At 28.5% G+C, this 14,189-nt stretch overlaps 1 protein-coding gene across 1 annotated transcript; it reads left to right on the top strand.

Moving 5' to 3' along the window:
* Positions 1-413: 413 nt before the first annotated feature.
* On the top strand, positions 414-13,155 carry LOC105676144 (vascular endothelial growth factor receptor kdr-like). Its single transcript, XM_012373807.2, has 26 exons — positions 414-979; positions 2,393-2,523; positions 3,151-3,334; positions 3,443-3,564; positions 3,852-3,996; positions 4,156-4,289; positions 4,623-4,797; positions 5,061-5,184; positions 5,281-5,453; positions 5,526-5,692; positions 5,785-5,935; positions 6,094-6,240; positions 6,427-6,588; positions 6,694-6,836; positions 6,928-7,093; positions 7,289-7,423; positions 7,593-7,757; positions 8,064-8,206; positions 8,289-8,457; positions 8,536-8,642; positions 8,945-9,095; positions 9,176-9,400; positions 9,615-9,780; positions 9,883-10,129; positions 10,429-10,866; positions 11,189-13,155. The coding sequence occupies exons 1-26, from the start codon at positions 919-921 to the stop codon at positions 11,690-11,692; spliced, it is 4,635 nt and encodes a 1,544-aa protein (XP_012229230.2). The 5' UTR covers positions 414-918; the 3' UTR covers positions 11,693-13,155.
* The last annotated feature ends 1,034 nt before the right edge of the window (positions 13,156-14,189 follow it).

Below are 14,189 nucleotides of genomic sequence, written 5' to 3'. Positions count from 1 at the left end.
GATTTATTTTAATTCATATTAACTTTATTGATTTATTATTTGTTTATTTTTGCTCTTGCTTTATATTAATTCGTAAATAAAGAAACACTTAAATATAAGTAAATAAATATAATAAATATAAATAATATAAAGTAAAATATACTTTTATAGCAAAAATCGGATCCAATTCAGTTTTAAACAGCTTCATATTTTTATTTAAATACCGATTTTCTCATAAAGAAATTGTTGAAAGCTGTTATGAATATCGTGAACGCTTACGCTTATGGCAATTAGCAAGAGAGATAATCATTTATACAGCCTATATCATTTTTTTACCAGAAGATTTTAAATTTATTTAAAATACTATATATATATATATGTATATATACACGATAAATATTATTTTAAAAAATTTATGTTTTATTTAATGTTTCAATTACAAATAAAATTTAAAAAAACTTTTTTTCTTTTTTTTTCTCTTTCTTGCTTTCTCTTTCTTTTTCCTCCTCTCGCTTCTCTTTTTTTTATAAAAATCAACTAAAAATACATATCTGTCGATATCTGAAAGCAAATGACATAGAGATATTATCGCTTTTGATAAGTTTTATTAGAACCAGTGGAATGGAATTTTTTTGCGGAGTCAGGTTTACAGCAAAAAGCTCAGTGGACAGAGTTTTTGTTTGCATTGTTGAAATAATGTAATTCAATATTAAGTCATTTTCATGTTCTTGAGATAGCGCCTCTACCGGTCTATTGTAATTCTATCTGCGTGATTTCCTCTCTAGTGATTATTATTAATTCCTAGCTTCGCGCTATAACGGTTTTTGTGATATACGCAGTTAAATAAATAAAGTGGATACATTTTATTCAGTGTGCATTTTTCTAAACTCAAAATTCATAAATTTCAACAACAAATATTTGAGTGTATAAGAAATAAAAATGTTCTTGAATACGCCCTTCTTCGTTGTAGTGTTAATCATCGTTTTCACGCTCTGGAAAGGTAATTAATCTAATGCATTTGTTTACGCACGATATATATAAATACTTGTCATTCATGTATGATGCTTCAGAAAATACAAAGAAAAAAGAAAAAGATTGAAATTGTATGGAAAATAAAAAGAAAAAAGAGAAATATAAAAACAATTGAACTCAAATCATTAATGAAATACAGACATCTTGCTCTGATCAAGGTTGCGCGTGCGGTCGGAGACTTCATTTTATTTTATTTTTATTTGAGTTCAACCGTGTTTATATATTTTGTATCTATATCCTTCATGTAATTAAAACTTCTTCTTTTTTTAAATAATTTTTCTTGCTAAAGAGAACTAGAAATGTGACCAAAACATTCTTTTCATCTTTTTATTAAGAATAGCTAATAAGTTGTGCAATTATTGCAACTCATCGTATTTAATTTCGCACTTGCATCATTTCAGAAAAGTTTACATCATACAAAACGACTTGTCGACGATTGATTGCATTTAAATAAATTATGTTTTACTGCACACGTAGTAAGTATTCAGACAGCACACATGTACAAATACATCCAAAGGATACCCAGAGGACATCCTATCGTCGGGATATCCTCTGGACGTCTTTTGGATATGCTGTGTTGTCTGCGTATGTTCGACGATAATATGTAATAATTATTATACAAAATATCTAGAGAGATAAAATTAATTACTACCCAGAGAGAAATACAGGTCGAAGAAACGTCTATTAGATGTCTATTAGACGTTTATAGACATTTATTAGATGTCTATTAAACGTTTCTTCGATCTGTATGTCTCCCTGGGTATTAGCAAATTTTATATTTTAAAGTACAATAAAGAATAAGTTCCCATAACTTATCGTTGAAGCTAAAATTATTATATCCCTTTAAACTGTAAAACTTGGTTTGCATTTTTTAATCATATTTTCTAGAGCTTCTACAATAAGTATCTTGGTTGATAACATTGGTATACATATTTTTATCAAGAGAAAAAAAAGGATTTCCTTCTGAACCACAATCGCGTTTACGCAACACCGGCACCTTGCATCTTTTATTGCAAAAAAATGACAAAGAGATCCAGATAAATCCAATCATCCGCAGGACATTGTGGTTAACGCGGCGACACTTTTTTTGCAATTGTTGATCTGATTTCTGTTTTATGCGCAGGCTTTATAGTTTTATAGAAGTACATTTCTTATTATATTATCATATTGTGATATTTTTATTTTATTGCAGGATAAATCACAATTTAAAAATAGATGTATTGATGTATTGATAAACAATAAAAATATTTAATGCATATAAAAATTTAAAATAAAAACTATAATTGCTCAAATTTTGAACATTTATTTCTATAACAAATTCTAATAATTCATGATACCTAAATCGCTTTGGAATTATATGAATAAACGATTTTTTTTCCAGTGTCGGAAAGTAGTAAACCAATTATTTCGCCAAGTCAAGAACAAGTGATATACGAAGGAGAAACTTTGGAAATTACGTGTAATGGTTCCACGCGAATTCAATTTATTTATCCAAATACTATTAAAGATGTGGTATGCACAACAAAGTTTATTAGAATACATTTTTATTCAGTAGCTCACAATCTTTCAAACAGGCTACTAGTCAAAGTTCACATATGTCGTCACACATTTTTTCGTTTTGTACGTAAGAACGGTTGCATTAGAGGACGACTTCCAATGTTTTATTTTATGAGACTCTCACAATTTATCGAATCAAGATTGTACTGAAGATGGTCGGATTGAAGACTGAAACGTTTACTCACTCAACTCTTTAAATAAAGAAGATTTTTTTGCAGCAATTACATCCAGCTTTGGCTCTTGATCCCCTTCTTTTATCATAATTTTATAAATTTTTATGTTGTCTATATAGATACATGTTAATTTTTTTACTTTTATAAATATTGTTACTTTTATTTTTATAAATCCTGCATTATATTTGAAATAATAAGATATATTTTATATGATGTGCAGTGCATTTATTTTACATATAAAACTATAGATATTTGTTTTAAGAAGAAATATTGAATTTTTGCTGTACAGAAATTTATTTATGTTTATAAAATAAAAATAAAAATAAGACAAAAGTAGTTACAATATTCTTATTTTAACATGCAAATGTAGGTATTTCATGAACTAAATACTTGTATTATATTTTAACAGATTAATACTTCAACTCCGAAAATAATTGATACTGAAGAAAATGGCGTTTACAAATTTGTTTTTCAACGACCAAATACTGTTTTCGGCGATACAGGTTGGTACGGTTGTGCGGACTATAACGTTGACATTATTCCAAATTCTTACGACAATCCCGAAGTGAACTGGATATATGTTTATGTAAAATGTAAGATCCAATCGCATATCTTATTTTTTTGCAGTATAATGAAAAACATTTATGTTTGTGTCTTGTTTGTTGTGTATAAATCTTGGTATTGAATGAATTATATTACAGCTAATACACATTTCTTTGTGGAAGCGGACACCAATGCTCACCTAAGTGCAATTGTTGGTAATGATATTGCAATACCATGTAAAACTACATCACCAGATATAGTACCCATTTTATATGTCAATGTAAGTATTTCACGACTCTTCTTATTCATGTTTGTAAAATACATAGTTTCAATATGTTACGAAGTTACGTAAGATTAGGTATTGTTTCATTTCTAATTACAGATTAATCTGAGTTTTCAATAAATTATGTTTATCAGACATAATGAAAAATTGTAATAAAAGATATTGGAAAAGCTTTTAGCATGTTATTACTTCAAATTCTTTATTATATCATGATAATAATGTCTATTAATTTTATCAGATTAATATTTATGACACGATATTTTTCAAATTTTACGTGTGTACAGGATGATAAAGAGACGGAGAAACCATTTGATCCGAGAATTGGTTTTATGATCAAGAACCTGACAATGAAAAATAACGATCGGTATAGATGTTCGATAGAAAAGGATGGCATATTGCATGAGGTCAATTACGTATTGTTCGTGGATCGTAAGTATGGCCGGCTTAAAATATTAATTCAACCATGTATATAAGTGTTGAAAGCAACATTTCAATTGTCTAATTATTATAATTTTATAATGAAATACTATTGATTAAGTAGTTATTTAATTTAATAAAAATGCAATACATTTTTTGTTATCGTAAAAGAAATCTTGCCCGAACCAATAATCGACGACGGCACTTTGCACCACGTTATTCGCGGAGAAAATCTCCATGTAAATTGTACTGTGCAGATAGACACGTCTATGCGATACACATTCGATTGGATCACACCTCAACAGGTAGATAAATTGTTTTAATTTTACATGATAAAAAATATTATTAAAACAAAAATTCATTTTAATTCAAAGTATGTCTTATTTAATTTTTAATTGTTAAATTTAAAAAAATTTAATTTAGAAAAATCAGCATAATTAGTAACGTGAGAATTTTTATTTTTTTTTGTACTTTTTCTTGATTTTATTTTTTAAAAGGTTTCTTTTAGTTTTATAGATGCAATTAATTTTTTAAATAATTTATCTCAAATCCATTTTATATCCAAGCATGCAACAAATAAAAAATAAAATTCATGGAGGTCGCATTACATTTATCACACGCACATTTTTCTCTTACAGAATAGCAGTAGAATAAAGATTCATCATTTTAGAAAAGATCTCGACAGAAACAATCTCGAAGTTACGCGTCAGTTGACGGTATTGAATGTGACGAATGAGGATGAGGGAGAATATGAGTGCTTCATTAGATCGGATAACGACATAAAAAAAACGACGAGAAACATCATGATACATGGTTACTTCATTATATATTTAAAAGAATACATATATTTGTAAAAAATTACACTTACATTTGAAATAATTGTGTGCATACAATGTAAAATTCAATAGATTGCATTTTACATATGCATACAATGAGTTCTTATACATTAAAGAAAAGTTGTATAATTTAGAAATTTAATTTCAAATTTGTAAGATGTCTACGTATACAAAGTGTTTTAAAGTTAAACAAACAAATTTTGCCAGTTTGTTTTATGAGCTTATTTGTTTAAATTTTAGATATTCGTGGAAGATACATTAATCTTACATCTCAACATCCTGTCAAACTTTATCAACAAGAAATCGGCAGTAAAGTAGAATGGGTTGTTTTTTTTAATGGATATCCTAAACCTCGTCTGAAATGGTAATTTTTGTAATGTATTAAAAAACTCAAATTTATTAAACAAATTAATTTTTTTGTCATAATGTTTTGTTATTTTAAACATATTGCTTTTTTAAGGTATAAGTACAACTACAAACTTGTAGAGGAAGATAATTATTCCATAAATACATCATCAACATTTACTATTTTTAAAATAAAGTCATTAAGGAAGATGGACGAAGGAGTTTATACACTAGTAGCTGAAAACCATTACATAACTAAAAAATTAAATTTTACATTAAAAGTTACAGGTATTGGAATTATTTGTCGAAATAAAATAAAAATGCAGTAACTGCAATATTGTATAACTGTATTGATTCTAGTTAAACCAATTCCTATATTGTATAACATTAAATCTTATTATGCACCTAATGAGAATGCAGAACTGCATTGTACATCACTATCATATGTGTTTTCAAATATAACATGGAATTTTCTAAAATGTATTGATTTTCCGTCATGTAAAAATTCAACAACTATCCAACTGACAGTGAGTACACTTTTATATCAATCTGATTTTATTAGGAAAGTATTTATACGATTTATATCTTGTATAATGAAAAAATTCTATGATTTTTGCAGGATGCAAATTTTACGAGTGAAGGAATTTTGATGTTCTACAAAAGATTTGCTTCAAAAGTAAAAATGCCTATCGAAATGTCGGGAAAAATAACATGTGTAGCCTGCAATGCTGTTGGTTGTGATGTTTCAGTTTCATCAATTTTTGTTTCCGGTAACAATGATTTCTGTTCTTGTTTATATGTGTTGTAACTAATAATAAGATAAAAGCTCCGAACATATTATTGTATGTTTAAACTGTTCCAATAGTGCATCCAAATGTGTCAGAATGTTGATAATATTACTATTTTTCTTATTTTTTAAATTTTACAGATGGAATAGGTAATTTTTCAATTATTGGACCAAAAGAGTTGGTGATAAAAGGTGACGACGTAGAATTTACATGTGTTGCTTCCGTTTCTTACTATACAGACAAACTTAAGTGGGAAAATTCGAATAAAACGTTACTTGCCGAATCAGGTAATTATTTAAAACCAAAAAATTAATCAAAGAAAATATTAAAAATTGAATAACAATAACTTTTCTGAGAAAAATTAAATGAAAATATCAAATATTTTTTGGGGAAATATAAAATAAAAATTCAATTTCTATTTAATAAATATGAATAAAAAAATTTATAAATATTGCTTTTTTTTGTTATTTTAGAAAGACTACATATTGTGCAAAATAAAACTTTGTTCTCTCATCGATCAACTGTAAAGATCAATAATGTCCAAAAATCTGATGCTATGGCTTATATTTGTGTCGGACAATTCACGAGCGATTCAGATACTATTGCAGATGAAACCTATGAATTAGTTGTACATGGTAATTATAATCTTTTTATATTCAGTAGGTATTTTGTCCTCAGTTTACTTTAACAAAATGTGTATACCAATGCTTACATGCTTTAATACGTTTGATATCACGTAGATCCTGTACGACCATTTTTCGACGAAACTAATATGAACAAAACCGAAGTGAGAGACATAGATAGAATTGCGGACGATTATAGTACACTGACATTAAAATGTTTTGTAAATGGGATGCCTAAACCAAATGTGACTTGGTACAAAGTATGTCACTTATATTTTTTAAATATAATCATTTTGGCTAGATAGAACTGAACGCAATAAATGTTATATTTTATTTTTCTATAATTTTTAGGACAATACAACGTTGAAAGAAAATGATCAATATTCATTTAAGTCTGATCATCAAGAGCTTTACATTAAATATTTAAAGCAAAACGATTACGGAAAATATCTGTGCCGCGCTACTAATCGATTTGGCACCAACGAAACTTATCAACAAATAAGAATTACAAATATAAGTAAGCTTTGTGGAAAAATATAGTTATATAATACTATTAATGAATAGATTAAAAACATAAATATCTTTAGTGATTGTAATAAAAACTGAACGTAATATTAATTATTTCAATAGCTATTTTGCGTGTCATCTAATGTCATCTAAATGTGTCATCCAAATGTAATACTTAACATTAATATTTTTTTTATTTTTATAGGTGCTGTAGATAATTTTTCTATCATCGGTCCAAAAGAATCGGTGATAAAAGGTGATAATGTATCAGAGATTACATGTGTTGCTTCCATTTCTTACTATACAGCCGAGCTTACGTGGGTGAACTTAACTGAAACAGGTAATTGTTTGGAATGAGGAAATTAATTAAAGAAGGAATTTTGAAGTCATACGCAATAGCACTATATATTATAAAAATTTTTATAAAAAAAATTGATTGCAAAAATCTAATTTGTATATAAAAAATATAAGATAAGTATAAATATTGTTTATAATCTTTATAATTTCAGAAAGACTACGTATTGTGCAAAACAACACTCTATTTACTTATCGATCAACTTTGGAAATCATTAATGTTCAAGAATCAGATGCAAAAGATTATACTTGTGTCGGAATATATATATCGAACAACGTAGCTTTTCTTCAAACTAGACATTATGAATTAGTTGTGCATGGTAATCATAACGTTTTTGTAACTAAAACATTTTTTTAATTATGTTATAGTTATAGTGATTTAATTTTTTAAGAGAAACTGATAAACACAAAAGTTTTTACTAAGAATATGAAAACTGAATAAATCTGAAATCCTTTACATTTAGATATAGATATATAGAAATGTTTTATATTTCAACAATGGGTTGCTGTCTATATTTTTTAAACTTTTTACTACACTAAATTAAAACTCATTTTTTTTAAGAAAATGTGTATATCAAATATGTATGTTTTTAATTAACTATTTTGATGTGTTTGATGTCATGTAGATCCTGTATCACCATTTTTCTACAAAACTAATATGAACGAAACCATAGCAAGAGATATTGAAATGATTCCAGGACGCAATGAAACTGTAACATTACAATGTTTTGCAAAAGGAATGCCTATACCAATAATGGCTTGGTTCAAAGTACCACATTTACATTTTTTAATTACAACTATTTTGACTAAATAAAACTAAATGTTATATTTTATTTTTCTACAATTTTCAGGACAACACACTATTGGAAGAAAATGATCAATATTCTTTTCAATCGAATTATCAAGAGCTTAATATCAAACATTTAAACAAATACAATGGCGGAAAATATTTATGCCGCGCTACTAATCGTTTTGGTTTCAAGGAAACTTACCAGTTGATAATTATAAAAAGTGTAAAAAGTAAGTTTTAAAGAAAAATATACAATTATATTTATACAATAATATTTCAAAAATTTTTTAAATATATTTTTTGAGCAGTTGAAGAACAAAAACTTGATGTAATATTAGCTATTTCAATAGCTCTTTTGAGTATCATCTCAGTGATTTTAGCAATCTTTATCACAATTAAAGTTCGTCGTGAAAAGGTAAATTGCATTCTATATTATTTATAGATGATTTATACAATATATATAAAATGTAATTAGATATTGTGTACACGGAAAAAATTTTATATAAAAAATTACTATGTACGGCAGTAGCCGCGAACTGAAAATTTTTATTATGTTTTTACATGTGAAAAACATAGTAAAAATTTTTATAATTTTTTCATCCGCGGTTATTGTCATGCATAGTAATTTTTAATATAAAATTTTCTCCGAGTGGTGGTAAAAATTTATAACCGATGTAGTATTCTTTAATTATAAATAAAAATTAAATTGTTACACAGAAATTGAAGAGGGAATTAATGGAAGCAGGTCTTATGCACTTTGTAGATGGTGCTACGGAATGTTTAAATCCGGATCTGACAATTGACGAACAAGCGGAATTACTTCCATATGATAAAAATTATGAATTTCCACGGGGGCGATTAAAACTCGGTAAGCGCAACTTATTTTGCTTACAATTAATTAAAATTTTCATTTTATTACAGCATTTGTTCTGATAAATTATATTTTAGGAAAACAATTAGGTAGCGGTGCGTTTGGTGTAGTAATGAAGGCGGAAGCGCTAGGAATATGCAAAAATGAGATGGTCACTACCGTGGCCGTAAAAATCGTTCGTCGGACCACCGATCTAACTTATATCCGCGCACTTTCGAATGAATTAAAAATAATGATACATCTGGGCAAGCATCTCAATGTTGTCAATCTTCTTGGTGCTTGTACTAAAAATATTTTCAAACGTACGAATTGTAAAAGAGTAATGTATGGTTCTGTAACAAGGACAAAATTTACAGAAGATATGCTATAAGAATCAAAGAGCTTTAGTTTTTACAGCTTATTTTTGTTAATAAAAATGTTACAAGAATATTGCATTTTTAAATAATACAAAAATAAAACAAACAATTAAATATAATTACACAAAGACATAAATAATTAAAATTTTTGTTATAACAGATGAATTGCTGGTGATTGTGGAATATTGCTGTTTCGGAAATCTGCAAAGTTATCTCTTAAAACATAGAACCAAGTTTATTAATCAAATTGATTCCAATGGAAAAATCGTAAATAATATCAGTACGGATATACTGACAAAAACAGCTAATGTCAATAGCAATAACAGGTTTGTTTACTAAACGTTTTAAAGGTTTTTTATTGTTACAACTGCAAAAATACCTTTCCTTATACAGTAGAATAGAATATGCAATATTATGATTTTTTGCAGTTTTGATTTAAATTCAGACTCCGATACAGCAATCCGTTATTGTCCGAAAACTGTAAATACAGATTATGAAGAAACCAGCTGCTCGACAGACGGATACATTTTCAGTGATAATTCATCTCAACCAGATTGGAGGTCAAATTATCGCGGTGACTACAAAGATCAAAATTTCAAACCCATTTGCACTCAAGACTTGTTATCTTGGGCATTTCAAGTAGCACGTGGAATGGAATATCTCAGTCAAAGAAAGGTGCGTTATTTTTTAATATGTAAACAGTTACAATATTAAATAAAATTTAAAAAATTTAATTTTTGTTTTATTAATTTTACAACAAAAATATCATAGTTAATTAATAAATAGGTACGTTAGTATTGCATAGTTAAAAGCAATGCAATACTTAATAACTTTTTTGTTTTTTATGTCAATTTGCAATATTCATAAAATACAATTATTATTTGTTTAATTTCTATTCAAATCTTTCTAACTTTTCAAGATAGTATTTTTTGCGTATTATTTTAATTTTTTTATGTCGTTATATGTTTCTTTAGGTGTTACACGGTGATTTAGCAGCAAGAAATATTTTGCTTACCGAAGACAATGTAGTGAAAATTTGCGATTTTGGTCTTGCAAAAAGTATGTACAAAGATGGCAATTACAAGAAAAAAAGCGACGGCCCATTGCCAATAAAGTGGATGGCTATTGAATCGATGAAAGATTTTATGTTTTCTACGCAGTCCGATGTGTGGTCTTTTGGTATAATGCTGTGGGAATTTTTTACCTTAGCTGAGACACCGTATCCCGGCATAGAAGTTGAAAAACTATATCAAAAGTTAATCGAGGGTTACAGAATGGAACAGCCAGAATACGCTTCTCTCGAAATATATGACATAATGTTACAATGTTGGAAGGCTGAACCCATTTTACGCCCAGGTTTCACGAATCTTGTGGAGAGTATTAGCAATTTAATAGAAGAAAATATGAAGTCGGTGAGTTGTTCTTCATTTTAACTTTATAACATTATAAAGCTGTGATAAGTGTGAAAGAAGAAACAAAAAATATACATCAATCAGATATTCAAGAGCGCATATAATAACAAAAGAAATTCTAAATATTAGAAACAAATAATATAATGTTCAAACTAAAAGTGTAATACAATCAGTAATTTAATCAGTAGTACAATTGTTCGGATTTTAGCAATTTATAAAATATAAATATAATTTAAAACACTGTGTATACGCACCACTTCTATTATAATACACAATCGTAAAAATATAATATGGCACAAAGCATTTTCTATTTTGGTTTTAGCATTACATCAGTTTGAACATACCGTATATGAACTTGAATGCAATGGAAAGTGGCAAAACTGATTACCTTACATTGATATCTGCACCGGATCACGCAACTCTATCGTCATCGCCTCAGGATAATGTAAACACGCCGTTGTTGGAAGATGCACCAAATTCGGCATATTTAAGGATAAATCCTAGCTGTAAGACAGATGAGTCCTTAATACTCAGCTCTACGCCGCATCAGGACCACTCAGAATTACCATCATCCACGTCAGATTCGGAGGGCACTTTTAAGTTATCTCCGATTAAACAAACTGACGAGATAAAATCAACCGAGCAATTCAATGCGGAACAGATTGATTCAAAAAGCAATGAGTATACATTGTCTGTTATATGTACGCCGGATAATTACATAAATAAGTTGAAACAAAAAAGAGACCTGAGCAAGAATAAGCCGGATAGCTTTAGCAATCCTAATTATGTGATGCAAAACAATTGCGAGATAGATCAGACAATATAGTCTGTTACGCTCTATCCATTTAGCAATCTCAATCGTATATTTATAAGTAACAAAATATAAATTATAGTTTCTTGTTTTTATTGATTTATTTTAGTTAATATTAACTTTATTGATTTATTATTTGTGTTTGTTCTTACTTCATATTAATTCGTAAATAAAGAAACACTTAAATATAAGTAAGAAAATATAATAAATATAAATAATATAAAATAAAATATACTTTTATAGCAAAAATCGGATCCAATTCTGCTTTAAACAGCTTCATATTTTTGTTTGAATTCCGATTTTCAATACCGATTACCATAAAGAAATTGTTAAAAGCTGTTATGAATATCGTGAACGTTTACGCATATGGCAATTAGCAAGAGAAATAATTATTTATACAGCCTATATAATTTTTTTACGAGAAGATTTTAAATTTATTTAAAATAATATAATTTATTATTTTAAAGAAATTATATAAGGGTGTTTCATAATGTCCGTGCCAACGCTCGTGTGCGAATAGAGTGCGGTAAACTGAATAGAAAAGTCCTTTACCGTTTTGCAATTTTCGCAATAGTAATTGAGATATTAATTAAAAGGGATTGACGAATAATCGCGCGTTGCGCGTAGCTAGATCGTGGGCTGTACACTCTAAACGTGACAACAACGAGGATCGCATGGCAACGAAAAATAACACGTAGCGAGAGCAGGAGTGATATGCGTTGTTATTTTTTGTTGCCATGCAATTCTCATTGCTGTCACGCCTAAAGCGTACAGCCTACGATCTAGCCGCGATCAACGCGCGATTATTCGTCAATCTCTTTTAATTAATATCTCAATTACTATTGCGAAAATTGCAAAACGGTAAAGGACTTTTCTATTCTGTTTACTGTACTCTATCTGTACACGAGCGTTGGCACGGACATTATAAAACACCCTGTATACAGGGTGTCCCATAGCTCGCGGCCCAACCGTCGTGTACAGATAGAGCGGGTCAAACTGAATAAGTAAGTCCTTTACCACTTTGCGAAATTTTCAATAATTAATTAGAAAATAATTAATAAAGATCCGCCAATCCGCGCAAGTATTCCCCGAGCGCCGAGTGCGCGGCGAGTAGGACCCACCCAGCATAGCATAATACAAAGCTTGGCAGAGCGGAGGGAGGGACGCTCTCTTGGCTAGCTATGCACACGCGCTTGTATTATGCTATGCTGGGTGGGTCCTACTCGCCGCGCGCTCGGCGCTCGGGGAATACTTGCGCGGATTGGCGGATTTTTATTAATTATTTTCTAATTAATTATTGAAAATTTCGCAAAGTGGTGAAGGACTTACTTATTCAGTTTGACCCGCTCTATCTCTACACGACAGTTGGGCCGCGAAATTTGGGACACCCTGTATATATATATATGATAAAAATTATTTTTAAAAATCCATGTTTTATTTGATATGTTTCAATTACAAATAAAATTTTAAAAAATTTTCTTTTCTCTTTTATTTTCTTTCTCGCTTTCTCTTTCTTTTTCCTTTCCTCGCTTCTTTTTTTCTATAAAAATCAACTAAAAATAGATATCTGTCGATATCTGAAAGCAAATGACATAGAGATTATCGTTTTTGATAAGTTTTATTTGAACCAGTGGAATGGAATTTGTTTGCGGAGTCACGTTTACAGCAAAAAGCTCAGCGGACGGAGTTTTTTGTTTATATCTTCTGAAAAAAAGTTCAAAATTGTGTCTAAAACATTTTTTTAATATTAATTAATGATGGCTAATATTTTTAGTTTTTGTGCTACAATAGTCGCGCTTCTGGTATTTTTTGCTTTTTTCATTAATGTTTATAACATTTTTTAAAATTTTGTAAAGTAGTCGCACTGTTTTTGGTACGTTGATCCACACAGCATGCATATCTATGTTCACAGGACATCCCGAAGATATCGTATCTCTCAAAAATATCTTCAAGATGTTTTTTAGACGTTTCGATATGCGTGCTGTGTGAGGATACAAGAATCAGATTGATATAAAGATGTACAATGAAATTAATGCTATAAGAATCTTACTTTAATCTGAAAAAAAATTTTTTTTTTGATAAACCAGCAAAATTTTTTATTAACAAAATAATTACACTTATTTGTTATGCTCTTGGATTACAAGACACTAAACGTGATCATAGTTTTTTTGTGCTAACGTATATGCTCTGGGCTTTGGTGTATCAACGTCAGTACTATCTCTTATTTGGAAGATTTTGGAATTTTACGATAATTTGATAATTGTGTAAAATAACATTTTATTAATAAAATTTAAATATTTTTGGTTGGGACCTCCCCAAGGCTCACTACAATATATTATATATAAAAGATCAACAAATTTCTAAATTTCTAATGTTTGTTATACGAAACACTTTAATAAGCGTAATAATAATTTCTTATGAATGCTTTAAATATTCCAAAATATCTAATATTTTATACAAAAAAATATAATGTATTATGTATCAAATATAAAATTATTAAAATTATTATTAC

The sequence above is a fragment of the Linepithema humile genome, chromosome 5 (assembly GCF_040581485.1).
Source record: "Linepithema humile isolate Giens D197 chromosome 5, Lhum_UNIL_v1.0, whole genome shotgun sequence".
Lineage (NCBI taxonomy): Eukaryota > Metazoa > Arthropoda > Insecta > Hymenoptera > Formicidae > Linepithema > Linepithema humile.
The sequence above is the reverse complement of the archived record's forward strand: the minus strand, read 5'-3'. Positions and strand labels throughout refer to the sequence as shown.

Coding starts and splice junctions, on each gene's coding strand:
- LOC105676144 (XM_012373807.2), top strand. CDS start 919: ATGTTCTTGAATACGCCCTTCTTCGTTGTAGTGTTAATCATCGTTTTC. Junction 8,458..8,535: donor AATTATAAAAAGTGTAAAAA/GTAAGTTTTAAA, acceptor TTTTTTGAGCAG/TTGAAGAACAAAAACTTGAT. Junction 10,130..10,428: donor AATATCTCAGTCAAAGAAAG/GTGCGTTATTTT, acceptor ATGTTTCTTTAG/GTGTTACACGGTGATTTAGC.